Source organism: Trichoderma evansii (assembly GCF_050947405.1).
Source record: "Trichoderma evansii strain SZMC 28006 chromosome Unknown GGI43scaffold_4, whole genome shotgun sequence".
NCBI lineage: Eukaryota > Fungi > Ascomycota > Sordariomycetes > Hypocreales > Hypocreaceae > Trichoderma > Trichoderma evansii.
This window is the reverse complement of record NW_028145202.1, coordinates 774679-802147: the sequence shown is the minus strand read 5'-3', so window position 1 is coordinate 802147 and position 27469 is coordinate 774679. Positions and strand designations below refer to the sequence as shown.

The 27469-nt window shown below is 47.9% G+C and overlaps 7 protein-coding genes across 7 annotated transcripts; 5 read left to right on the top strand and 2 right to left on the bottom strand.

Moving 5' to 3' along the window:
* Positions 1 to 320: 320 nt before the first annotated feature.
* GGI43DRAFT_287602 (uncharacterized protein) lies at positions 321 to 5180 on the top strand. The gene is made up of 2 exons (XM_083201323.1): positions 321 to 4868; positions 4939 to 5180. The coding sequence occupies exons 1-2, from the start codon at positions 471 to 473 to the stop codon at positions 5038 to 5040; spliced, it is 4500 nt and encodes a 1499-aa protein (XP_083063249.1). The 5' UTR covers positions 321 to 470; the 3' UTR covers positions 5041 to 5180.
* A 613-nt stretch (positions 5181 to 5793) lies between these two features.
* Positions 5794 to 8189, bottom strand: GGI43DRAFT_397898 (uncharacterized protein). Its single transcript, XM_083205165.1, has 3 exons — positions 7751 to 8189; positions 7245 to 7678; positions 5794 to 7184 (listed from the first exon to the last, which is right to left on the bottom strand). Exons 1-3 carry the CDS (start codon positions 7973 to 7975, stop codon positions 6116 to 6118), a joined length of 1728 nt encoding a protein of 575 aa, XP_083063248.1. The 5' UTR covers positions 7976 to 8189; the 3' UTR covers positions 5794 to 6115.
* Positions 8190 to 8631: 442 nt separating this feature from the next.
* GGI43DRAFT_287451 (uncharacterized protein) lies at positions 8632 to 9524 on the top strand. Its single transcript, XM_083201322.1, has 3 exons — positions 8632 to 9051; positions 9159 to 9270; positions 9329 to 9524. Exons 1-3 carry the CDS (start codon positions 8926 to 8928, stop codon positions 9466 to 9468), a joined length of 378 nt encoding a protein of 125 aa, XP_083063247.1. The 5' UTR covers positions 8632 to 8925; the 3' UTR covers positions 9469 to 9524.
* Positions 9525 to 9915: 391 nt separating this feature from the next.
* On the top strand, positions 9916 to 15368 carry GGI43DRAFT_287411 (uncharacterized protein). The gene is made up of 5 exons (XM_083201320.1): positions 9916 to 10209; positions 10265 to 11491; positions 11555 to 12180; positions 12234 to 12881; positions 12938 to 15368. The coding sequence occupies exons 2-5, from the start codon at positions 10356 to 10358 to the stop codon at positions 15142 to 15144; spliced, it is 4617 nt and encodes a 1538-aa protein (XP_083063246.1). The 5' UTR covers positions 9916 to 10209; positions 10265 to 10355; the 3' UTR covers positions 15145 to 15368.
* Positions 15369 to 15811: 443 nt separating this feature from the next.
* Positions 15812 to 18032, bottom strand: GGI43DRAFT_287417 (Pleckstrin homology domain-containing protein). The gene is made up of 3 exons (XM_083201321.1): positions 17669 to 18032; positions 17408 to 17597; positions 15812 to 17346 (listed from the first exon to the last, which is right to left on the bottom strand). Exons 1-3 carry the CDS (start codon positions 17941 to 17943, stop codon positions 16162 to 16164), a joined length of 1650 nt encoding a protein of 549 aa, XP_083063245.1. The 5' UTR covers positions 17944 to 18032; the 3' UTR covers positions 15812 to 16161.
* A 1995-nt stretch (positions 18033 to 20027) lies between these two features.
* On the top strand, positions 20028 to 20814 carry GGI43DRAFT_287329 (uncharacterized protein). The gene has a single exon (XM_083201319.1). The coding sequence runs from the start codon at positions 20315 to 20317 to the stop codon at positions 20762 to 20764; it is 450 nt and encodes a 149-aa protein (XP_083063244.1). The 5' UTR covers positions 20028 to 20314; the 3' UTR covers positions 20765 to 20814.
* Positions 20815 to 27007: 6193 nt separating this feature from the next.
* GGI43DRAFT_287322 (uncharacterized protein) lies at positions 27008 to 27435 on the top strand. Its single transcript, XM_083201318.1, has one exon. It carries the CDS (start codon positions 27118 to 27120, stop codon positions 27349 to 27351), a length of 234 nt encoding a protein of 77 aa, XP_083063243.1. The 5' UTR covers positions 27008 to 27117; the 3' UTR covers positions 27352 to 27435.
* The last annotated feature ends 34 nt before the right edge of the window (positions 27436 to 27469 follow it).

Genomic DNA, 27469 nt, shown 5'->3' with positions numbered 1-27469 from the left:
CTTGTTTGCCTCCCCGGCAGCCTACCCTCTCTTTGCAACCTCCCCGCGAAGACTCGTATCCAGCGCACGCAAAGTGCCCCCCATTCTCTACGCCGTGCCGCGATCGACATCTCATCGGCTGTCGTGCTCGTGCCCTGTCCGCATGGCCTCCAGAACCGTTGAGAGACATTCCAGGTGCGGCTATCCATAGAGGGTCAACGGCGGCGGCTCGCTCGTTCGGCCCATACCCACCCCATCATCCACTCTCGCTCGTCGGGCCATCTCGATCTCGTCTGTACGAGTCCCCTAGTAGGCCTAGGCCCGTCCGCTATTTGGGTGTCCTGACAAGGTTCGACACCCTCTCCATAAACCCCGCTGTCAGTGAATCTTAGGTCTTGGTCTTCATCGGAAGCCTGCCTTGCTCCAAGCTTTTCGAAGCGAGCTCCTTCTTTCTGCCCTCTGGCATCCTCGCCCCCCCTCCCGTCGTCTTAATGCAGAACGAGGACGACTCCTCCGCAGATTGCCCTGGCGTTGCCTCCGCCTCTGCTCCCGCGTTCTCTTCTGCTGCCATCTCTCACCCGTCCTCAGTGTCGTCTTCAGCATCGGCCTCGACTCAGGCTCCCAGCGCAGCCTCTGACTCCGGACTACCGAACTCTGCCCCGGGCTTTGGCCAAGGACCAGCAATCTCTCCTCGACCTCTTGCGGCGGCGTTGGAGACGGCATCTTCGCCCTTCTTTGCAGGCACTTCCCGCCAGGAACACTCTAGACACCATTCGACAGGCTTGCCGGTGCCATGGCAGCTTGACAATAGCAGTACTGGTCAAGCAGGCTCTCAGCTCCCAGCAAACTCGATTGCGGCCCTGCCATCGCATAAGAGCTATCCAAGCTTAAACCAAGCTGGAGCCGGAGGTTTATCATCTGCTGATAGAACCGGAAAGCGCCAGTCGCGCAGAGGCAAGTACGGCCAAGCGATGGGGTCGGTGCCGGCCAAGAAGCCTCGCACGGGCGCCTCGCCTCCAAGGAGGCTTGAGATGCTAAGCGATGCCATGTTTCCCCTGAGTTCTCTTCAAGTGAACCGCGAAGATGCAGTCTCTCCTCTGTTCTTTTCTCATGCCCCTGCACGGCATTTCCCCCGTCCTCATAGCGTTCCTGTCTCAGACGTAGCTTCGGCTATTATGGCACAGGCTCGTGAGGAAACTGCAGGGACTGTCACGACGCTGAAACTCCCAAGAGCTAGCGTTAGCTCCACAAATGCGGCTCTCTCTGGCAGCACGCCGTCGTCTATGGATATGTCTGTACCGTCTCTGAGTCCGGATATGCGCAGCCTACCCCCTAGCTTGCAGATGCTTCAAGGTGTTGGCGTACTCGAACTTCTGGAGCATGACGATAGGCCGACGTTCCTGGTTGATCTGGCCAACTCAGCAAACGCTAATCGCCCTGGGTTGCCGATCGTATACTATAATGGATCTTTGCGGGCTGCCGAGTCGATCCACAGCCTTTTGAACCCTGAGCAAGAAGACCCTGCATCTCCCGATCTCCTGGAAGATTTTAATGAGTTCAAATCTTGGGTTATGGCTAGTGGGACTGATGCCTTGGACGTGCCTTCAGCAACTTATGAGTATGGTGGGATTACATGGATTTGTACAACTTTAAGACGGCGATTTCGATTCGTTAGCGGAAGTACTGCGTATCACGTAACGCGCCCGACATCGCCAATGGTGGAAGAAGCAGAAGAAGAAGAAACCGCCATGCTCGGGCAAGGTATCAATGGCCACCCTTTGTCGACGCCGGTAACCCCCGCTGTTGATATCCTCGAGCCGCCCGACTATTTCGGTAACGCCACTGCGAAGCCTACGATTGAATCCATGGACACGACCGACACAACCCCAGCAACTGGCACCATAGAACCCATCTTTGACGTAAACCGACGCCATCCGGACGATTTCACCAATCAGGTACTGCAATCACAGCCAGTAAGATCGACTTTTGACTGGACCAAGATTCCATACAACGACAATCTACCGGAGCATATAAAATTGGCCAAGTCAGTTGACTGGGCCTCTACACCCCTTGGGCCCATGAGTGAATGGAGCTATAATCTGAGAGGCATGACAAACCTAATCATGGCAAGCCCAAATCCAACTGCCATGTACTGGGGCCGTGAGTTTGTCAGTCTCTATAACGCTGCATACGTAGCCTTGGCCGGCAGCAAACACCCAAACCTCATGGGCCAACGCTATGCAGATGGCTGGGACGAGATCAAGGAAGAGTTCATTCCCATCTTCAAATCGGCTTGGGACTCTGGTCAAGCAATAATGAAGCATGATAACCAGCTTTTCATCAACAGACATGGATTTTTGGAAGAAACTTTCTTCTCATGGTCCATCATTCCAATCCTTGGCGAAGAAGGTGAGGTAGTCGGTCTATACAACCCCTGTTTCGAAAACACTCGACGAAGAATCAACGAGCGCCGAATGCTTACCTTGCGAGAGATTGGAGAGCGAACGGCTTCAGCGGCTTCCATCAACGAATTTTGGCCGCAGTTGAGGAAAGGACTGGCGTTTAACGAATATGACATTCCGTTTAGCATGGTATACTCTGTCAGGGACGAAACCGAAAGCGAAGTGTCATCGCTGCACTCTGGTAGCTTTGTCCACTCGCCTCAGCTCATTCTCGAGGGATCTCCCGGTGTTCCAGAAGGTCATGTGGCGGCCCCTCAAACCATAGATCTACGTACTTCAGACGAAGGGTTTGCGCCTTATGTGCGACAATCCGTGGCAAGAGGTGGAGTACCTGTTGTGTTATCTGAAGAAGATGATACCTTGCCAAAGCATCTCATAGAAGGATTTGAATGGCGGGGTTTCGGGGATCCGTGTAGAACCATCGTGGTCTTTCCGGTCATTCCTACAAACACTGGCGAAGCTGTAACAGGCTTTATTGTGCTCGGCGTAAACCCGCGGCGACCGTACGACGATGACTACAAATTATTCATTCACCTTCTTTCACGGCAGCTGGCAACTTCCATGGCTTCGGTTGTGCTATTTGAAGAAGAGATTCGGCGAGGCCAGCGAGCAGCACAACTTGCTCTCATAGATCGTCAAGAACTCTCAGAAAAGCTCGAACAACGTACTCAAGAAGCCAGCGAGCTGGAATATAAATTCACGCGCATGGCTGAGTTTGCCCCGGTTGGAATGTTCATTGCCGACAACCTTGGCCATATAAACTACTGCAACGATATGTGGTGGCAGATCTCTCGCAACGCTCGATCCGAACAAATAGGTACTGTCTGGATGGACAGCGTACGAGTTGAAGATAGGCCTAGGCTAGAGGAAGCTTGGACGCGTCTTCTGGAGCAAAAAGTGACCATCTCATTGGAATTTCGGTTCAACTGCAGCCAACTTTGCGGAGATCACACCGTCGAAACCTGGGTCCTGATGAGCGCATTTCCAGAGAAGGGCCCCGACGGTAGTTTGGCGTCCATCTTTGGCTGCATTACAGATATATCTTCTCAGAAGTGGGCTGAAAAGGTCCAGAGTGAGAGACGCGAAGAAGCTGTGGAGTTGAAGCGCCAGCAAGAAAATTTCATTGACATTACGAGCCACGAAATGAGGAACCCCTTGTCGGCGATCCTTCAGTGTGTAGATCAAATCTCCAATAGTATTGCCTCGTTTACGGCCCACTCAGACAGAACAGAAGTAGATTCCCTTTTGGAATCCTGTCTTGACGCTGCCAATACCATCAACCTCTGCGCCAGTCACCAAAAGCGTATTGTCGACGATATTTTAACGCTGTCGAAGCTCGATTCCAACTTACTAGCTGTCACTCCTGTTGATGAGCAGCCAATAAAGGTTGTCCATCGCACGCTGAAGATGTTTGAGTCCGAGTTGCTTGCCCACGACATAGATTTCGAATTCCGCGTCGACAATAGCTTCGAGGCATATGGGGTCAACTGGGCCAAGCTAGATCCGTCTCGACTGAGGCAAGTGTTGATCAATCTCATGACCAATGCTATCAAATTCACCCAGGGCCGAGAGAAGCGTGCCATTATCGTGAGTATGTGCGCAACGAAAGATATCTCGGAAATCACAAGCCAAGGGACGTTTTACTTTGAACGAAACGATGTACAGCGGACAGTCGGCATGAACATTGACAACGAAGAGGAGTGGGGCTCTGGTGAACGATTCAATATCCACTGCTCTGTGGAGGACACCGGCGCCGGCCTTGGTGATGAAGAAATGAAAGTCCTCTTCCAACGCTTCCAACAAGCCACTCCTCGGACGCATGTGCAATATGGTGGCTCTGGGCTAGGACTGTTCATTTCCAGGATTTTGACTGAAATGCAAGGTGGCCAGATCGGTGTCTCTTCGCAGAAGGATACTGGGAGCAAATTCAGCTTTTACATCCAAAGCCGTAAATGCCTGAATCCACCGTCTCAATATGAACATATCACGCCCTTCAAGCTTGAACGAAAGATTCAGTCGCCTGCCACAGGTAGCCAACCTGCAGGCGGTTCTGCGTCGCGAAGCCAGTCGGATGCAGGCCGCAGCCCCCTTTTCGACGTTCTCATTGTCGAAGATAACATTGTCAATCAAAAGGTGTTGCAGCGACAGCTGCGTAACTGCGGTAATAATACATTCGTGGCCAACCATGGTAAAGAAGCCCTCCAGGCCCTGCAGAAATCAAGGTTTTGGGCGGGCCAAGAGGCCGAAGGTGTTGATATATCGGTCATCCTTATGGACCTGGAGATGCCTGTAATGGACGGTATGACTTGCGCAAGAAAGATACGTGAGCTCGAAAAGGAAGGGACAATTATTAAGCACATCCCTATTATTGCTGTGACAGCTTATGCGCGTCCCGAACAAATCGAGAATGCAAAGGCTGCAGGAATCGTAAGTCTCACCGTCTCTGTCTAAATCACTGTCTTTTAAATTCATGTCGCTAACCGCTCGCTTCGTATAGGACGATGTTATTTCCAAGCCGTTCCGCATCCCCGAGTTACTTCCCAAAATTGAAGAGCTGGTGGGCAAGTATCAGAGCCTTTCTGTGTCGAACAACGCATGAAGGTGACGAATGACGCTGCCCGCCCCGAAAATGTCACCAATATCATGCAGCGTTTTTTTTTTCTCGTCTCGCTTTACGAACACATATGTCTGTATCATGGACAAGGCATATGTGAAAAGTTTCATCCTTCTCATACCCGTCGCGTTTTTAGATTTGCATACACACGGCTGCTAAGCGTGTCGTTTTAAGCCTGGGAGTTTTTGGTATTCATTTCTTCTTTCTTCCCCCCTTTTGCTAATTTGTTTTGGGGACTCCTTCTTCTTCTTCTTCTATTTTCTTTCATTTTGATATCATATTCGGGTATAATGGCGGAGTCGGAAAAGGAAACAGCAAGCCAGGGATTTCATTTTTTTTTCCTTTTTGTGTTTTCAATGTTGTCGGCATATGCGAGGCTGCCTCCTCAGATACCAAGTCTTTTTTCTTAGACAAATTCCTATTTGCATACGATTGCGGAAACACGGTAAGAGAGACGGGACATAGATATACTAGAGCGTGTCCTGGGAGAGAGAAAGAGCGGTATTGACGGATTATATATATAAAGAGGTGATCCAGGAGGGGGGTGGTAATAAATATAGCGTTAGAAAGAAATACAGATACGGAATTTTCACCAAAGCCACGTTTTTCTATGCTGTAGATTTTTTTCATTAAATTTGGATCATTTGAGATGCATATGGTAGTTCTTGTCATGGTTTGTCTACTCCATACATAGGTACGTGTAGAAGATATCGGCCTACTACAAATAAGGTTAAATAGTGGAGTGATCGAATCTTGATGCTCTATAACTAGTAATATACGATCTTCATTTTTCATAGGCCTAGTATATTTATATCCACAGCTGCAACCACAAGCATGATACAGACTATAACTAAATAAACCTCGAGCGAAGCCACCGAATCTTCAAAGAAGGGAGTTAAACTAATAGATAAACTATTTGCAGTAGTAGCAGAGGAAAAAAACACTGTAGAACTAAATGCTTAGCCAAGCGTTCTAATATGGCGAAACTGAATGGTCGCAAATTCTCTAGCCAGCACTATTGTCCGTCGGGTGAGTAGTGAAAAAAATGTGTAATAAATGTTTAAAAAATTGTGCAATAAATATCACCCTGAAAAATTATGGTGTCGCTGCCGAATTCATTGCCCGTAACGCCGCGCTGGCCATCAGGAAGTTGGTTTATTGAGTCGTCTCGCCCCCGCGCGGATTCGCCCCTGTTGCCATAAATATCCTGTGCCATTTGGGGAACGGGTACGTTGGGTATTAAATCATGGCCTATTGAATTTATTGGATCGAGTTTGTACATATCGTCTGCAAAATTAAGCCCCTTAAGTAAATCTTTTAATGGAGCCACAGCGACTTCATAGATACGAGCCTTTCTCTTAGCAACGTCGACATCCTTGGATTTGTTCTTAGATACGGCACAGTTGTCGAATGGTTTCCTATCTAAGAGGTTGGTGATAATCTCGTGATATGATGGGTAATCAAATTCGCCATATGATTTGGGTTGCCCAACAAGCCGTTGTGTGAGATTCCAGTTCTTGTTAAGATCGGCGCCTATCTGACCGGTTTCTTCAACCGACAGGCTCTGGCCTCGACCAATACCCAGCAAGATGATGCATAGAGAAAGAACCCTAGGATATCGATAAATGATAGAAGGTTCATCACAGTATTCCATAAATCCGTCGCTATTATCAGAAAATTTGATAACGAAGTAAGGCTTATATGCAAAGAAGACGGGTTGTTCCCTATTGTCAATGCCGTTATCTTCAACATTCTGCTCGGGGAGGAAGTGAATTGTGTCACTGGACCACTTTGTGTTCATCCATGGCGAGTCGTAGTACTGCCAAAATGATCGGGCAATAATATAAGCTAAGACGAGCTTCATCTTGTTGGAGAGCCTATGGGTCTTTAAAATCTCCCTGAGAGACGTACTGGGGCCAGGATTTGCACCTTGGGTTATAGGAAAGCCCTCGTGTAACTGATAGAGAGTCGAGTCTTGGACATGACAGCAGATGCGGCTGTGAAGCTTAGCTCTGACAATCTCACAGAGGGAGCCGGGTAGAATGACCCTTTTCCGTTCTGATCGTTGTGGACTTGATGTTCCAGTGGCGGGGTCTTCAGCGTATCTGCTCCTTTTTCTTTTATTATTCCTATATACAAAACAAGTCAGCATTTTGCATGTTCCATAGGTTAATATTTTTTCACCCTACATTGGCACTATCAACTGCAGATCCTGCCAGTAGTCATAAGAGTCAGGGGAAGCTGAAATGAGTAGGTCAAACGTCACGCAATCGTCCGTCTTAACATCATCGCCTCTTAGCCGAAGCCTTCCATGATGGATTTTCTCAGCCGGTTCAGGCCAATAGCCAACCTTGCATACGCATTGCGAATGCTCCTTGAGAATAGAATACAGGCTGGTGTTGACATGTCTTAGACATTCTTCTGTATCGAACAATAGTTCTTTGAAGCGCAAGCTCGAGAATTTTCTGAGTAGTTTCAAATACTGAGAAACACATCTGGAGTCGGTTAGGAATTTCGAAATTCCTTTTTCAGTTCGTTTCTCAGCTTTCCGCTTCACCCAGCTCGTTCCTTCTGAGACGATGGAGTGGAGGATTGAACATTGAGAATCTATTGCAAAGGGCCACTGTTAAGGGAACCATCAGTCTCTCTGTACATGTTTCGCAGCAATTATTGTGGGCTATTGAATTAGTTTTACCGCACAAACACGTTCAAGGTCTCTGATGAGCTTTGGAAGGCGCCTTTGGAGCCGTGGAAGTTGGGTAGCATCAGCGATATCAAGTACACTGTATGCAAGGAACAGTTCCCCAGCTAGGTGTCCTGCGATGTACATTTTGTTACGCAACCCAAATTCGGCTGCAATAATCGACACCCGACAGAGAGCATCTTTGGCAAAGTCGAGATCACTTGTACTATTATCCATTCAACTTAGAAAGCGCATTCCCCAGGGAGGGTTTCGAATCTAGTAAGGGAATAGTCGAGGTTTAAAACCAAAGGGCGGAATTGGGCAGTAAGCGGGGTTGGGTTCAGATCTCCCTTATACCAACTTGTGCCCTACGCCAGCCAACTGGATCTGGAGCGTTCTGGCAATCTTTAGGTGAATGGATATGGACCAGACTTTCTCTGCAAGCGATAGCAGCGTATTTCGGTTCTAGTCATGGACACTCCATAAATAAGCGTAAATAGTGGAGCGACCGGAACTTCATTCTTATATTTAAAAATACATTTACAGATGCTCTTCGACTTATTTCTTTATCTAAAAAGGTCATTGTTTGTCTTGAACCAAATCTAATATGAAAATGAAATGCTTCTCGTATATATTGCGTTATGAAGCATTGCATTATGAAGCACAAAATAAATAGTATATGAGCACATGGGTATGATTGTAACAATATATTTGTATTAAGCTTGCTTAAAATTTAAATCCGTAATATGTAATTCGTGTAAGTAAATAGCCTCAGCTTAATTCCTTCTATTGGCTCCTCGGTCTTAAGTTAATCCCAAAAGGCTCCTTGTATACAGCTGAAGAATCGGGCTGTACAAATCAGGCTGTGCAATAGCCCAGGCCTTTTCCCCCGCGTACTTTTCGCGTTAAATATTCACGGCTAAGATTTACGAAGCATTTGTAAATAAGTAAGTAGTTGCGCAATAACTCATGACTATTGAAATTATCTGGTTTATATTATTGGGTCTTGTGCACATGGGCTCTAATGGGGCAATAATCTTAAGATAGGAAAGAATACTGACCTGTTGGGATCGGGTGTGGCGCTACGAGAGCCTCGTATATGAAAGTCACTTCACCAACACCTTAAAATTGCCCTAGAATTGACCGCATATTGGGGAATCCGACACAGAGGTAGACTCTGAACTGGCATGATGGTGCAGCATGTACTGTATCCGTCACCAAGGGCGGACAGGGTGCGCGTTACGGTATACGAGCTGCGCAACAATGACTGGTTCCGTCGCGGAACAGGCTTTTGCCTGACAACATTCACGCGTGTATGTATAACATCATTTTTTTATGCTATTTGAGTAACTTGGGTATTTAAAATACGCAGTTGGTATATATAAAGGCGAAGGCTGACGGAATCATTCGCGTCTCACAGTCTGAAGATGAACCCGAGAACCCTCGCATACTCGTCCTGGCTGAGGACGACCTAGATAATTTTCTCCTGAATACAAAAATTCAAAAGGAGGATGAATATCAAAGGCAAAAAGGTTTGATGAGTTGTCGGTCGCATGATCAGTCATGTCATACTAATCGAGCTCAAACCAGACACTTTAATTTTATGGCAAGAACGTGAAAGTGGATTAAATATGAGTCTCAGCTTCGAGGATGCTAAAGGATGTGATACTATATGGTTTGAATTGCTACCGAGTTTTCCTTTACCATCAATGAGGACTGATACTCTATAGGCGATTCGTGGAAGATGCCCATAATGGCACTATAGAAGGCATGATTAAAAACCTGTCCAAGCCGCGGGCTGAAGTTTTTGGGGAGGTGACAGAAGGTCCACCAACAGGTATTCTATCTGGTAAAGGCTATGATGGCATCACTTAACACCACTAACGGCCATACCTCAGCTACGAGTAGTCTGCATATGCCCACGTTTACCAACAGTGGTTCTCCTGGTCCTCGGATGCCGGTTCCTATGGCACATAATATGTCTTCTGGAAACAACCAGCAGAGCCATCCGTCCAGTACACCACGGATTCGGCATACAACGCCAGATATGTCTCATGCTACTCCTCTTAATCGACCTGCAATGGTTGCAACTCCTCACATAACTCAAACGAGACCTAATCCCAGCATAATGGCCCGGAACTCTCAGATGGACGAGCCGATGATAACTAGTAATACAGACATTACTGGACAACACCAAACCATGTCTCCACAACAAGCGCAGATGATACAAATGATGCAACGTCAAATGCTGGCGCAGCAGCAGCAGCAGCAGCAGCAGCAGCAGCAACAACAACAGAATAACGGGCACAATCTACAGCAGCAACAGCAGAATGACGGACACAATTCACAGCAGCAACAGCAGCAACAGTGGGCTGAGCAATATGCTCAGCAGTTACAGAAATTGCAAAATATTCAGACACGCCACACGGCTCCAGGGATGCAGGCTCAAATACAACGGATGTCTCAGATGGGTAGGTTAAGTGGGCAGAGTGCTATGAACGCTGCTAACAGTGAAGATTACGAGAGCCCTGGAATCGATCTTGGACTTTCTCAAGAAGCTGAGAGTGATGAAAAGACTGAACTGTTTCTAAAAATTGAACCACCTACTCCGTCTTCAATGCGATCGAGGGAAGAAATACGGTCTAACAAATCAGCCACTGTGACCCACGCGCCTTCATCGTTCCACTCTTCCTCTTATCTATCGAAGCTCGAGGCTAGTTTCATGCGTGACTTCACATGCTGTGGTAATATTCTGCCCAACTTGCATGACCTGTTGCGGCACTATGAGGAGGCCCACACACAGGCCAGCCCCTCTGCTACGAGGAACAGTGCTTTCAATCAGTACGGCCAGCTGGGCATTCAAGGATCACCGAATATACCCCTGAGGGCAACCCCAGGGCCTGACCAAGGTCCTCAGCAACTGGGACAGCAGCGCTTGATCAGTGGTACTGGACTCCAGTTGGATGGACCTCAGCGAGTTGATACTTCTGTGCTGCAAATGCCCACTTCCATAAGCAACAATTTGAGTGATAGCATAGATGTCGTTGCAGATGTGGAGATGGATAAGGCAATCAGTGCCATGGACATGGGCAATCAGAAGATGGACCAGACTCGGCAGCTATTCGGTCAACAGCAGCGACCACAGCTTAGCATGAACATCTCCAGCATTACTCAAAGTCTCCGAGCGTCACAGCCGACCACTCCTGGATTCGATGGGGATGTGAATCATAACAACACGACCAATACTATCATGATGCCTGCTGATAAAGCAGATAAGAGCCATGCTGTCAATGAAATCACTACGCAGAAATCGCTCTTTAACTACGGTGCCGATGCTGGACATACAGAGATTTTAGCATCAATCACAGACTCTGGTTATGCATCACTACCAACTCATGATTACAAAGGGTCTGTTCAGAATACAGAAATGAAAGGAAATCAGCAGCTTCGCTCTAGAGGGCCCGATACCAACCACACAAATATCTCAGACAATGAGGATCAATACATGGATGATACTAGCTCAATATACACAGCAGGTCCTAACATTCCACCGTCGAAAAAGGATGCATATATCTCTGTACTTGCGGATGACCTACTAAACAAAGCTTTAACGGAGAGACCAGATGAGGAAAGCCTAGACAGGATCTGCGAAGCCCTCCCTCGACATCTCAAGAGGTTTGCTATAAAGGTGGGTTCGAGTGATTCAGCGCTGATCTGTCGCGATGTGATGGTATTTGTGCGAAGGTACAAAAGGTTAGTGGGCATGTATACTCTCTCAGCTGCTGCTGCCAGAGTGCTAATTATATCAATATATAGCGAAATTGCCAATGTCATGAGAGATAATTATATTACGGAAACTAGAGTCCGTTCCGACTTTCTCCGTTTTGATCCCATCAGCAACTGGCATCTGGATATAGATATCTTGGAAGATCCCAACACCGCTCCTAATGAGAAACCGGATGATGTCATGGATGATAACCATTATGATGATCTTGACGAAGCAGATCGGGCCATCGACTCTCTGCCAGAGCTTTCCGCTTACAGAGACTTCATATCGAAGCACCCAGCGTATGAATGGCTATTACAGAGTATCCAGAAAGAGCTGTATATGGGCATGCCCGGAAATATACAGACCAATATCAGAGAAACAATTTTAGGCTATCTACCCAGACCCCAGAGGGTCAGCAGAAGAGAAGCACCGGAAAGACATATTTTAACCTTTACCGCCGATTGGGATCCAGGGTCGTTTTTGCAAGAACAAGAATACGTAGAAAGTCCGGAGAGAGCAGTGGAACGAGCTATTACAATTACTGGATCGAAAATCGATGCCCAAGCGGCAACAACTACACAATATCTTAACCAGACATGGCCGTCATCTGGCATTCATCTTCTACATGTGGTGAAGCGAGTGATGTGTGATACTAATAATATGCCATTTTCATGTATGTGATCAAATTTCTAAGCTTGTGGCTGTGGATGCTAAACTTGTCTCAAGGCAGTCTTCCTGATAAAACCCAGCTGATTGCATGGTCTCAAGGATCAAAATTTAAACTTGAAGTCATTGGGACAGCAGAATCTATAGCAGACATCGGAGAACAACTTGCTTGGCTTGGCTCAGCCCTTCGCTCATCCCCCTATGAAACTGGCGTCACTGTCGTCGGTGCTTTTGTGAGCGGGATGGGGACGAATTCAACCAGTGGGATAACTGAAGGACAGCCTCCAACATTTTTTTGCAACATTAGTTTCAACCTCGATGTGGTTGATAACACTGGCGAGATATTGAATGGTCAATGCTGGCACCAGCTCTTCCGAAATCCAGTGATTGTCAAGGGCTACCACATCCCGCGGAGACCAATGTCTGACATGGGGCTTGAAATAAGCCTAGACACAATGGCTAACCTAGCAGGAACCCATTATATAAATAACTTTCACAACAAGATATTTATAAAGGGGTTTTCAGCAATGCTGGTACCAACCCGGCATTCCGACAATATCTTGCTTTGGCACTTGCTCTGCAAGAAGAATGGAGATCGCGTCTCATATCTTGACGGGAAGGATATCCATGCTGACGATATCAATCTGCATGACTTGGAAACAAGTCGCCATATCCTTGGGTGGTCTTCAAATATAAGATATCTTGTTGGTAAGGATTCTCTTCTAATTTTGCGATTTGTTTGCCCGTGATAACATTTTTTTCAGGGTCTGCCGATGCAAATTATAACATTGAACGATCCTGGTTACGAGGCCTTCATGAGAGCTGTAAATTGGAAGGCATCTCAATATCGAAGGGTCGATTAATCAAATCTAATCACGAAGCGGCTGTCGGAAAGAGAGATTTATCACCATGGATTGTCAGGGATCCTTACAGAGTGAAGTTGGATTTCCTTTCTAAGAAGTATATGGTGCTTTGGGACGTTGGATGCAAACGTGGATGGTTGGTGAACGGAGTAAATGCACTACTCCATCTTCTCCGCGCATCTCTCGAGATCAATAAGAACGACGATTTTTCATTTAAATTTCTACTCAAATCAGAGATGCTTGAAGAAGCTGGTAATCCTTACACCGTCTCTGCGGCGATGGAAGTTTTGTTAAATTCTGCAAATCTCGATATGGAGCTTTATGAAGAATGCGAACAGGATGAATCAGGCGCAAAGATCAAATTCCGGGTCCGCGACCGTGTTAATGATTTATTTGAGGCTCTTGAAAAGACTATTGACTATCATCAAAGAATAGCTGGTGCAAGAGGAGAGAATCTCAAATCTGCTCCTCGAAAAGACCCTGAGGGGTGGGATTTTAAAGACATTGCAACAAATGAAGATCCCACCTACCCACGCCTCGCAAAATTAAAAACAGTTGGTAAAGGATGGGTGGATTTTACACGGGCTATCGAGGCTGTCTTTCTATTTGGTAGAGACTTTGGCAATCTCATTGACCCGGTTGCAGAAAATTCTACATGCAGTCACTGGAAGATTCTACCATCAAACAAATATTACCTCGCTGCGAGCGCAAAGGATCTAAACACGATTATGGATCGCATGGGAAATCCAAGAGCAACCCCCCCACGGTTAACGAATTCACTCGCCTGGCTTCCGCTTAAAACAGCGTCAAATATAAGATGTTGCCATGCAGAGACACATTGCGATCGAGCCCATTCTATATGGCCCTTACATATAAGCCAACCCTTCCCTCAAAACACGCTCTTGTCGCTAGCAGTCAGTGGCGCTGTGGTATTTGGTCATAGTGCGAGCATAGGATGGATATGGAACGACTTTGGAGATCCTAGAAAAGGGGAACTTCCATTGTTAGATGAAGAATCGGATGATGATAACTCTGCAGACAGCGGAATTGGGCTGAGCCTTCGTTCATCCATCATCCCTGAGTCACAACATGCTGGACAGACCATTAATTTTCTTAGGCACGAGCATTATAAGATCGCAATCATTTGCGCCTTGCCTGAGGAGTTGATGGCCGTCCGCGCCTTGTTCGACGATACTCATCAAGATTTACCACTTCACGAGAGTGACACCAATACCTACGCTCTCGGCCGCCTGGGAATTTATAGTGTAGTCGCCGCTTGTCTACCATCCGGAGACTATGGCACGAATGCTGCTTCCAAAGTCGCCTCAGATATCGAGAAAAGCTTCCCTGCCGTGAAATGGTATTTCGTCGTTGGAATTGGTGGAGGAATACCTTCAGAAGAGCATGATATTCGACTGGGCGATGTTGTGGTCAGCACTGGTGTCATTCAACACGATATGGGCAAAGTGACACAAAAAGGCTCCAAGATAAAGAGCACAGGATTCCCACAACGTCCCGCTAGATTGTTGCTGACCGCAATCAGTTCGGTGCAATCAGATCCAAGCCTTACTCACGACGCCTTGGAAGAACACATAAACCATATTGTGAGCGTGCGGCCTGAATATCAAAGCCCTGGAGATGACCGTGACAAGTTGTTTCAAGTTAATTCCAAACACAAACACAGACAAAAGACTTGTGAAAACTGCAAGGGTCCTCATGTTCCCAAGAAATCTCGGCCCCCAGGACCACATATTCATTACGGCCTTATCGCCTCTGGAAACCAGGTTATAAAAGATGCAGTGACTCGAGACCGCATTGGTACTGAAATGAAAGTTTTATGCTTTGAGATGGAAGGCGCTGGCGTTATGGCGACTGGAAACTGCTTGGTTATTCGAGGAATATGCGATTATGCAGACTCGCACAAGAATGACGAGTGGCACAAGTATGCAGCAGCCACTGCTGCTGCATATACCAAGTTTTTTCTTCTCCGTATACGCAACCTAGATGTGAAGAATCGCGAGGTGGTTCAAATACAGAAGCGATCAGTCTCTAGTTTAGAAGAGGATGAGTTTTATCTAGGCAAGAGAGCTCGGTATCATCAAGAATGAAAGGATATACACAGTCTCTGTCTTCTTCATTGTAAAAAGGAGCTCAGTTACTGCTAATTAGACTACATTCTTTTTATCTACTTGGTTAAATGTAAAACGACTTTTGGACTAAATATTGTCCTGTATAACACAAAAGAATCAACTAGCCACTAACAATAGCACCAACACCTCAAACCACCTCCTCTTTTCAGCTAGACCTCCACTTGCTCAGCAATCCATTTTTTTATAACAAGTTTCTCCTTCTCGGACATGCCGTTGTTTCGCCACGGCAGCCAAAGTAACGTCACGTCAAAATCTCCGAATACCGTGATTCTCCGTTTCAGTTAAAGCAGAAAAAGCTTGCGTAGCTTGGGCCAAAAAGAGTGGTGGATTTTAAGAGTCCGGCGGGTTTTTAGTTCAAAAGGCATCGAGTCATTGGTGAGCTTAGCATCATCACATCTCTATTTTTTCACTGCTCTTCAGGAAAGTAAAGAGAAAGCTGCAAAATGTTACAAAATTTTCGCTTCAGTATCCACTCATTGATCGGCCTTGAGTTTCGTAGGCTAAAAAAGAGCATATAGTGTATTATACTAGTCCACAAGGCTGAAATGCTCAGTATGGCAAAGAAAATATTAGCGCTACACCATTCGATGTCCATATATGGGATAAGAGAAATCAATTGACTTCACTTTGCAAATTGTAAACGAATAATCTCAACAAACATCATTTGTATATTAGGTATTAATTATCTCTTCCTCTCGGGTATCGAACAAAGCAGAACGCGAATGCTGTATACTAGCAACATGAATTTTTGTTTCAAGTTTTTTAATAGTGAATTCTCGTCCATCGACGTGCAAAAACAAAATGAAAAGTGGTATCAGTGAAAGCAGTCTCGACAGGGTATCTTGGTATCTTGAAGAAATGCAGATCCTTCCATTCCCAGTCCTCTCATGCGTGTTTTCTTTTCGCAACAATTATATCAAGGAAAGTTTTGCAAAGTGTTTAAAGCCGTAAAAACACTCACTGTTAGCGAGCTCTTTAAGCGGCCGCAGTGACGGCGGGGGTAGCGGTGGTGATGTCCTCGGGCTTGTTCTCAGCCTCGGACTCCTCAGGCTTGGGGGCCTCCTCCTCCTTAGCAGCCTCCTCGGTGGCGGGAGTCTCCTCAGTCTTGGCAGCCTCCTCGGTGGCGGGGGTCTCCTCCTCCTTGATGGCCTCCTCCTCCTTGGCCTCCTCAATAGGCTTCTCGTCAGACTTGGCGGCTCCCTTGCCCTTGATGGTAGCACGGAGCTTGGAGAACGCGCCCTTCTTCTCGTCACCCTCGGCAGCAGGGCCGGGGGACTTGTCGCGCTTGCCAAAGTTGAAGGGGAGGGAAGACTTGCGCTTCTCCTTCTCCTTCTTGGCATCACCGTTGGTCACAGGAGCCTCAGTGGTCTCAGTAGGGACGGTGGCAGGGCTGACGACGTCAACGGCCAAGGGGGTAGTGGCCTCAACGGGGGGGATGACAGGAGCAGTCTCAGCGGCGGGGACCTCCTCCTCCTTGGGAGACTCAATCTCGGGCTTGGCCTCAGCAGCCTTCTTCTCCTTCTTAGAGAAGACGTTGCCGAAGAAGCTGGTGCGCTTGTTGACAGCGGGCTTCTCCTTGGGGGACTCAGGCTGGAGCTCCTCGCTGGCCTTGGCCTCACCCTCGGCGGCGGGCTCGGCAGCGGGGGCCTCCTCGACGGCGGCCTCAACCTCGGGGACGGGCTCAACGACGGCGGGAGTCTCAGTAGCGGGGGTCTCCTCAGCCTTGGTCTCCTCCTTCTTCTCCTCCTTCTTGCCGAAGCCGAAGAAAGAAGTGCGCTTGCGGCTAGCAGAGCGGCGCTCGTTCTCCTTGACCTTGAGCTCCTCCTTGGCGGGCTCCTCCTTAGCAGCCTCCTCGGTGGCGGGAGTCTCCTCGGTCTTGGCAGCCTCCTCAGCAGGGGCAGCCTCCTCAGTCTTGGCCTCCTCCTTCTTCTCCTCCTTGGGAGCAGGGGGAGCGGGCTTGAAGCTCTCAATGGTCTGCTTGTAAACCTCAGACTCGGTGACAGCGGCGGCAAGCTCCTTGGCCTCAGTAATCTTCTCCTTCAGTTGGGCGACCCAGTTGTCACGCTCAGCAGCAGAGATAGCCTTGAAGCTGTGCTTGTTGCCCTTGGCAGTGAAGTGGAACTTGTTGGAGCCATCGTTCTCGGGCTCAGTGGCATCAGCCTATAGATTCTAGAGTCAGCTATCGACACATATATTCAATGATTTTGCGAAGATTGCTTACTAGGTTGATGATGCCGTGGGGGGCCTTCTTGTCACCAATGAAAAGAAGACCCTTACCAGTGTGAGCAGCCCAGGCAATGTTGTGCTGGGCAACCTCAGCGTGCTTCTCAGCCCTCTTGTAGGCGGCGAGGAGATCAGCCTCGACGGACTCGGAGCCGAAGTAGAAGAAAGCCTTGCTGGCAATCAGGTTTCTGAGATGATAGTGGTTAGCTTCTATTGCTCTCGAATGTCGCAAGTCATGATATGAATGCTCTATACTCACTTGGGGAAGCTGGCGCCCTGAGCCTTGTGTCCCAGGAAGCCCTCCTCAATGGGCTTGGCGGGCTCCTCCTCCTTCTTCTCCTCTTCCTTGGGGGCCTCAGCAGCAGCCTCCTCAGTCTCAGCGGGCTTCGTCTCCTCAGCAGCAGGCTTGTCCTCAGCAACAGGAGCTGCGGTCTCGACAGCGGGGGTCTCCTCAGCGACAACGGCGGGAGCAGGAGCAGCGACCTCCTCAGCCACCGGGGCGGCGACGTCAACGGGCTTGGTTTCCTCAGCCATTCTGGATAGAAAAAAGAGAGTTTTGGGTATCTTAAAGCGCGAAACAAACAAAGGGTATTATTAAAAAAGAAGGATCCAGAAAAAAAGCCTTCGGATGTGTATGAAAATGGGCGCTGGTCAAGCGTGTGTGAAGAAAGTAGGAGGAGGAGAGAAGTGGCAGCAGAAGGGGGTGGCAGGGCTACTTATTTGCCTGATGAGCGCGAGGAAGGCTAGGGGGAATCGTCCAAAATTGTGTGACCAGCAAGCAACCCTGCGTCTGAGTGGCCAGCTGGCGAAGGAGACCTGAGGCGATAGAGCAGCACTTGGTACAGGCACGGGTAAGGTATACAGTACGGCACAGGGACAGCAGATATCGTGGCCAGTGACGCCACGGCGGGAGAGCTCGCTGCCAGCCCACTGTTCGACAGCCCGCTAGCGCTCGATGCAGCAGTGAATGCCCTGAGACCTGGAGCTCTGGCGCTCTTTTGGGTTGCCGGGGGCGCTGTGGGCCCGGCGTCTGGTCTGTGCAGGCTTTAAGCGAGTGGGCCTGAAATTGCAGACCCGTCCACCGGCCTGCGCTAGTGGCGGACAGAAATGTTCGGCAGCCACCAGGGCTAGCAGCGGGCTTAGCCTGGGCCTGGTACTTTCGGACAGTGCGGAATGTGATGGATTTGCACCGTTTGATATGTCACTCCGTTGAATGACTCCCAGCCTCCACTTCTCATTTTAAACAGCCCTTCTCCTTTGTCCCGTCTAGGCCATGGCTGCTGATAAGCTGGCGAGAGAAGGTACGAGCCTACCGCTGTGCTTGGGTGAATGGTGGCTGACTCGAGAATGCGCGTAGAAGGCCCAAAGCTTGCTCGACATGGATCACCGTGAACCATCTAAGATTATCTTGCCTTGCCCCACGATCCATCTTCGCCTGCGTGCAGCTGAGCATCTGCCACCAGTCCGTATAGCGGTAGAAGCAGCATAGATAGGAAGAACGAGTCCATGCGATGATGGCCTAGCAGCAGTAGCACGAAGCAGCTGTAATACTATTACATACTACTTCGTACTAGCATTGCATCTCCTACCAACAAAAGGATAGCCACACGCAAAGCTGCGTGTACAAGTAGTTCACAGCGGCCGTCTGAACAACGCCCCCCTTTTCTGACGCCTTCTCTCGGAGGCTGAAACTATACTTAGTTTTGCTTGTAATATTACGACCCAGCACGCATTGATGTGCTTTCATTATCCCTTGATAGCGGCCAGGAATCAAATGTCGCCTCGCGGTATAGAGTGGTATTGGCAATTCTCCAGAAGACGGAATTCAGGTCGCTGCGCTGTTACGCGTAATTAAGCAAAAGATGATCTACACGCCGTGCTCTCGGCGAAAACGAAAATCAGGCAGGAGAAACAATCAATTCGAGGGCAGTCAGTCTTATCCTCGGTCTCCCCTATTCAGACAATGAGAGCAGCCCGTCATCCAGCCATTTCATATTAATCAATGGTTTATACGGAGTACATGCGATGGCACAGTGGCGGCACTGTTACGCCGCGCCGGCTAATTCGCGGCAGTCTGTCACGAGCAACAATGCGCCCAACTGCCTTGTCGATCGCTCGCCAGTTTACGGTTTATTGTGTCCGCCAGAAAGCTCCTCGAGGCTGCTAGTGCGCCAGGCTTGTCCCTGGGCATGGCACGAACTGCAGAAAATAGAATCGAATTTTGCGGTGGATCGCAATGAATCTGCTACCGCACTCGTTGTACGAGGTACGGGACTTTGTATTGCTCGCGGTGGCAGCAGTAGTGGCACTACTACAGATTACAGCTGCTAGCACACGACGTCGCAGAAGATGCAAGCAACATAAACAGGGCAGGGGTGGCCAGGGGGGAAACAAGAGGCTGTTGTTTGAGTGAGCGCCCATCGAGCAATGAAAGGGGGGCACATCTTTGGCCTCCTGATTCTCCTGCAACAAGAAAGCCGCCCTGATGAGTGGCGGTGAAACTCCAGCGCAGCCTCTATTGGAGGGAGGTCAAGCCATACAGGACGCTGGCCAGCAGTGGAATATTAATACGGACATGTGGTGTCAATAATAGCCACCCATAAGAATGCTGGGCTGCATGGAGCATGTGGGACGAACGGCCGGCAGCCATCTCGATTCTGGTGCTGCTTGCCTCGCCTTCAGGTTCCCGGGTTGTCGATGCAGCGAGCCGGCTGCAGAAGAACGTCATGATGGCCTCCTCCAGTCACTTGCTCCCCTCTCCCGTGTTTGTGGCTCCCTACATATGCACCATGCAAACCACTGCGGCGAGTGCCTGCGAGCGAACGAGCGAGAGAAGAAGAAGCAGCAGCTGAAGCCGTGATTGCATGCACCACCTCTGCAACTGGCCACTTTGCGCTGAGACACGATGGTGCTGCGACAAGTATGGGCTGCACTATTACACTACACTACTACTGGATACTCCGTTTGGGATGAAGCAGCATTTGCCTTGCCAGGGAACCAACCAAAGGCTCCTCTTAGAACCAAGTACCGAGATGGCACTTGGCTGCACAAGAGTGGCGCGTTGTGGCCCCTTCATGTACTGCTACTGTGTGCCCCATGTCCATGCATATGCGCCCACGCTGCAAAGTGCAAGGTATCGAGGGGGGGCCCTGGCTTTAACCTAAAAGCAAATGCTTTCACATCACTCCATTTGATTCCACTCATGGTGCGCCCCTCCTCGTCGGCGAGATTGGTTTCTACAAGTATTATATACACGTACATACGGAGTACTGCCCGTGGGGCAAAGGCCGTTGAACAAGTCATCGCTAAAGCAGACTGTTGGCCATGGTGTGAGTCGTCATGCGTCCCAGAGTGAGCAGCCATTCGCAGCACGCCACCAATCGCGGCCGCCTCGTCCTCATATTCCATCTGGAGCTGGCAGCTAGCCAGAGCTTAGCTGCACCACCACGTTGTTGTCATCGGCCATGTGACGCCCACTTTAGTGTGTGATGTGGAGGGGCAGCACGAAATTGGCTTGAGACGGACTGCGGCTGCGTTTGCGATGCCCGCACTTGTGCAAACTTATCTTGAATCGACGAGTGCTTCGACGAGGCTGCTGCAAAGAAGCCAAGCTGGGAACAGGCCTGTTTGGGAGACGGCGTCCCTGGCAGTAGCACTTGAGGAGCCATGCAATCAATTTCCCCCCTTTTTAACCACTCAGAACAAAGTATCTGTACAGCTACAATCCTTGCCTTATCTTTGAAGATACAAGTATCGACGTGGCAGGGCATGGCGCTCATCGTTGTTCTAGTCTTTTCTTCCCCTTCTTCCCTTGCCGTGCATGCATCCTCGTACGAGCTACATAGCATGCCGTGATATACGAGGCTCCTTCTGGTACTCCTACTACAGGTGCTCATTCAGGTAGTGGTACTAACCATAAAAAGCCCCGACCAGTATCTCCGGCGAGAGAAGGGAAAAAAAAAATTAAAAATTACAGGGTACAAGGACCCATTCTTTTAGCAGCTGCTAAAGCCGGAGAGAGAAGAGATTTCATCCATGCGACAAGGGTCTCCATCAAATGAGAGGCGCTCGATAAGTCCATGGCCATTAATTGTACAGAAAGAATCATTAAACCAGCCTGGAGATGCAAAATGAGGCCCCTTTCGGCGGCACTCCGCAAATACGGACTTGGAAGCCCTCGCTTGCTCTGGATCCCTTCACATTGGACGAAAGCGACGGTACTTTGATCAACAGGAGTCAAGCAACATGTGAATCGCAATCTCTCTTACCAAGCGGCGCGTGTGTTATCAAAGCTCAGAATAGCTGCATACTGTACCATGCACAGAGGCCGTACTGAGCGCAATCAATACCTTATATTTCAAGCCAAGCTCAAGTCTCAAGCATGTGTGAGCTTCATTGGTACGTACCTGTTCTCTTGGCAAGACAAATAACCACTGAGAATGCTATGGACAAATTGTTTCCAGTATAATAAAGAACGAATCACGTTGGTATTTTGAACATCATGAATCGGTAGCAGCGTGAATGGTAGGCTGGATATCCCATCGTCCTCCTAGGGCCTCTTTGCCTGGGGAAAAAACCAGCAAGGTTATCTGCTCTGACTTTTTCGAAATGCTGCCCAATGCCTGATGCCGCTTGACTTGGCGCTGCCAATCTTCATGTCAATCTATCCGCCATGAGACCCTGCTCACACTCTCACACTCCCGGACTCCTTGACTCACCTGGTTCATTTTAACGATTAAAAAAAAAAAAAAAAAAAAAAAAGCAGTACGGAGTACTACCACTAATACTCCATACATAGGCACGATATACGCCCTAGCCAATTACACCGACGAATGAGGATTTCTGCTAGGGCCCGAGGTGATTGCGACGGTTTGGCCGCCCCCAGCTACATGAAACATTTATTATTAATAGACGAAGATACTACTTTCTTTTTCTTCTTTCTTAATCTTATTCAACTGGCTGTGGGGAATACGAGTTAAAAATGCCATCCTGCAAATCAAACATATAGACCTGGGATTCTATCTGGTGGCTGGACGTGCGTTGACGCTCGTTAATGCACAGGGACAATGAATGGTTCACAGCACACTTAGAACTCCTTGATGGCTTTCTCTGCATCCAGCCTATGGCGCCGCCAAGAGGCCTTGTGACGACAAGCCGCGACTCCACTACTCGGGAGTTGCACGGCTCTAGCGTGAGCCCACCAAGGCCGGAATACATGTACAAGTAAGCAGCCCGTCAAGTCTGTCACAGAGCAGCGCTTGAATGTCACACGCCTACAAAGCACTTTTGCCGCCATCTCAGAACCACATCTTGATCGCCAAGTCACCCCCGCTTCGCCAGTCATGCTCAGAGCAGTGGGGACGACATCGCATAGGACTGACGTTGTGCTGGCTCATGTTGATGACCTTCAAAGACGCCGTTGTCTGTTGATAATCCGTTTCCACTTAAAACCTGTCAACGGCGGCTGTCATGGCAGACGCCAGGCACAATTGCTATGCCTATCTAGGTACCAAGCATTATGCAGCAGGACAGGGCGAATCGTATGATGGCTGGCCCGTCACTTGAGCTGGCTGCATAAGCATCGCTCCCGCCACTGAGATGGCAAAAACGAATCTTGGACGGAGGCCGCCATTTCCCGAATCCTACTGCGATATATTAATATCCTATCCAGCTGGTTCTCGGCCGGCGGCAACGGGCCTGTGGAAAGCGGCGGCTGCATCAACATCGAATCGAATGCTATTTCTGTTACGACTAATAATCCGTTTCAAGTCTGGACTCTTCGCAACCGCACTACGGCTCGATTGGCTGTTTGATCCGGCCTAAGGTGGTGTGACTCTGCATCGGGGCTCTAGTCTACGACGAGCATCCCTGCGTGCAAATCTGCAGCACGGAGTACAAGTGGCAGCCATGCCGCTGTCGGAAGAAGATCCCCTTGGCTGATACAGGCAGTCGGTTGGCTTTCCAGAGAGGCCCTTTACCGCATTTACGTTTCAGGCATACCATGCAGATTTTCTGTTGATGTCATTTGCCTTGTACTCCGTACGGATTGCCCTGGTCCTTTTACTCACTCTCTGCAACGGTAGTCGCACCTGATACGAATGCTACTACATGTATGCAACCGTATGAGCAGTCACATTCCCCTAGGAGATGAATTCGCCTTCTAGACCCAGTATCTCTGACTGTGTAGTAGTGAATCTAGGTGCTCTATAAAGGGTGTATACCCAAAAAGAGAGAAAGAAAACTTTTCACAAAAAAGAAAAAGACTCACTCTTGGGTTCGTAGGGCGTAGAAACTGCACATACACTACAACTTGGTGTAACCCAACAGCGACGAGAACGATGCGGGATCCGCGCAGCTAGAGCGTTGAACCGAGATTCGAGTCGTGTGATCCTTTTTAGCTTGAAATTGGTTGAAATCAGCAGCAATGTGCTCATGTAATAAATACCCTGTTGCCGAGAAGTTTTTTTATTTTATGCTCTTATCTTGGCTAGGGTCTTTGGCTTGGAAGGATTTCCAATTTGACGTGACTATCTTAGAGCTGGTTGCTAGCCCACTCAAGCTGCGAATCTCGATTACGCTTTCGTAGGGACTAAGCACGCAAAGTGGTATCAGCACCAAGGCAACCAAGGAAACATTCCTCTCTTTTTTGAGTCACGATGTCTCTCTGGTTGCCGTTTCTGAACTCATACAGCGTATTCACTAATTACTAAATCATAGTCGTGGGGGGAGATATTCGGTCTTGCTTCGCGATTTCGGAGATAGCTTTGAACTGGATGAATCCCCGATGTCGGATATTGCGCGGGGGAAAGGAACACAAGAGATTGCTTTGCAGAGTAACATTCTTTCTTAGTGATCGAAATTTCTGGAATATTTTAGGGATTATGGGAGGTTGACTGTTCTTGCTGTTGATTTACTGCTGTCGTAGGGCCTTTTTGCTGCGTTCTTGTTTGGCTTATTCGGATACCCTGCAACTGACGTCGTTTAACGGAATTGAACAAAACATCCAAGTTCATGGGATTGATTAGTAGGATATACAAAGGATAACATACTCGTAAAGCCCATATATGCTATTTAGACGTGAAATAAATCCGATTTTACGAAATCATATTAACTATTAGATTAGACCCTTGTTTGCTCGTTGATTCGTGATATAGCATATGACCGAACTATCTGAACATATTCTTGAGCCATTACTGCGATGACAATTGTGTATAGTCTTCGACATGTTCTTGTGACAGTAAAAGACTTATCGTGGATTTCTCTATGGATTCGTTTTAATGGTAACGGCCTTGACGACACATATAAGAGTCGTGCGAGTCCTTGGCCACGCCCACGGTACTATTACCACAACTCAGAGTATAGACTGGTATCGTTTTCACTTGGATAGAGATTCAATTGTTATATTTTTATTTGACTCTGATATAATACCAATTGTACGTTGTAAGTACGATGTGTAGAGCTGGCAGAATTGGAAGTCGGTATCGCACCTAAGTAACCAAGTTGATTGTCAGAGATATAGAACATAATAGCGCAGGCAGGGTTCATGACTGCCTTCACGTCTTTCTTACCAATGCTTAATCAATCTGATGGAATTTTGTACTCTTAAGAGTGTATCTACTCACGAGAAACAAGGAAACAAGGAACTGGTTAAATACTCAGGTTGCTCGCCCGACCAATATCAAATTGTAAGGAATTCGAGCGTAGTTGAATGCATGTCTTGGAATCTTTGTGATCTGTGAGTATACTCTGGGGAAGTAATCTACACTACCGGCGTATATTTTGATGTTGCTTCTGCTTCCTTTTTGCTGTTGCTCTGTGCGGTTCTTTAGATCCTGAGATGATTATGTGTGACACTGTTTTTTCGACAAAAGGCAATTCTTTCGAAGATCAATTCGTTATCGTTTCTAGTAAGAAGTAAAATCAATATTGGAAAATTCTCGAGACTCTAGTGATTGGGTTGAAAACAAGAATGAAGTCTTTGACCGATTCAATATCCGGGCTTTGGGGTATTCTTGTGATAGAGAGAATTCCGATGAAGTAGAATAGCATTTAGAAAATCCATATACAAAGCCAGTTTCTGTAGTTTTAACTACAAAAGTATGACCGCTCTGAGTATGGCGCCACGAACCGCTGAAATAGATGCTCAAATGGTTCGTTGGCACGCGTCGTGTAGCTGCGACCCTCTCCATAGCAAAGATGGGCTTTTTGTGTTGGATGCAGAAGAGCACCCATTGTAGTGGTTTCCCAAGCTAGTCTTTGATTCATTCTCACTTGTTGCTATGATAGATAGAGTGGTTGATGATAGAGCTATGGATTTCATTCTTCCGCATCTTGGCGCCGAGGCTTGGCAATTTGGTTCGATAGCTGCGTTCTAATATTCTAGAGTAAATGCACATCTAAGCGGATACTGAAAAGTATAGCGTCTCGAAGAAAAAGATGTAACAGAGGAGAAATAGCCAAACCCGCCTCTAGTTATTTGATAGCATCGCTACTCTGTATTACCACTCGGGCTATGCGTAAAATGGTGGGAGCGGGCAACGGTCAAAAGTTGGGTGGTTGGAAGAGATCATCTATCTCGAAATAGTCGAAATGCCAGTTGACGAGTTGGATGATTAGAAGTAGCGTGAATCTTTAGATGAAAATTTTACAGCCTTGGGAGCCAAGAAGATATCGAATTTACCGAAATCAAACGCACAAGGAGGTGCTGCCGGTGGGTTGAGCTAAATACCAATCTCCAGGACTGTTTATGAACAATGATGTAGCTTAAAATAACAAGGCAAACGGTTCCAGGAGGAAATTCAACCAGGTCCCACTTTGTCAAAGACATAGTGTTCAGTGCGTGCGTCTATTGTTACTCCTGCACCTAAAAGAAGCTGCTAGTAGATTCAGAGATATGGTCCACAAGATTTTGATGAAAGGCTATCTGGTCAGATATTACACGATACTATGAAAACCTAATATGCACACCTAATTAATATCTATCCAATTCTTCACTGGTAGCGTCAAACTTACTTCGCCTGGAGGGTGTAAGGGCTGGGAAATAGCTGAGGGGGCTTTATAATGCATTCAGCTAGCAGTGTTTGGGGACGTTCTATTATCAGTTGCTCCTAGAAACTGTGCCTAGGTGTTGACATGTTGTAAAACCTTGCCTTGGAGTGCACGAAGCGGCCTACACGTGCCCAAAAATATTCAATATAAGTGCAGGCCAAAGCTTTCCTCCTCTCCTCTCTGCACCTTCCTTTCCTACCCTTCCACACAAAACATCAGACAACTTCGCACTTGCTCTTCAGGCATCAACAACAAGCATCGAATATCAATCTACATCACTTCCTGCAGATATCTAGAGCCAGGATATCCTTTTGCTAGAGACAGTTGTTCGTTCTTTGAGATTTTCTTTTGGCAATTCCTCTTGCGTCGCTTGGTAGGTCCATCTTGGCTTCCATCTCCATTGCATCCTGCACAAATTCGTACATATCCATCAACCAACACTCCATTCCATCTCTAGAATCGATAAACTGATTCTCTCGTACTTACTTTTCATTTGGTACCCCTCTCTTTGCTGCCATGGTTCCTTCCTCACATCCAAACGTTTCACACTGCCTCTTTGATTTCCTCGCATATCTATCAGGACACCGAGCGTCATCCCTTCATCTATCAGAAGATAAAGAAGGGAGAAGAAGACACTGCACATTGAATCGCACTTAAGGCATGCAGCGATGGTCAAAGGCTATTCTGCACTCGAGGATTTTTAGCCCTCTGAAAATACTGCAGATCCTGTTTCTCCCGTTGGAGCAATGGCCTGGCACTTGTCTGCTATGTTTGATGCATATGCACTCTCTACATATCGCTCATCGCCAGGTTTGCTGCAAAGCCTCACAAAAATTGATCTTTCTGCCCATATGTACCCTTGATCTTTGGCAAAGGACTAGTCAACCATCATAGTGATATACAAGGCTTAGGCAGCTAACGAATTGATATATAGGCGTAGAACTGAGCGAGTTCTTTGTTATCTCAAAATTTGGTTGTGCATATTGACGGATTGGGTTTTTGATACACCCTA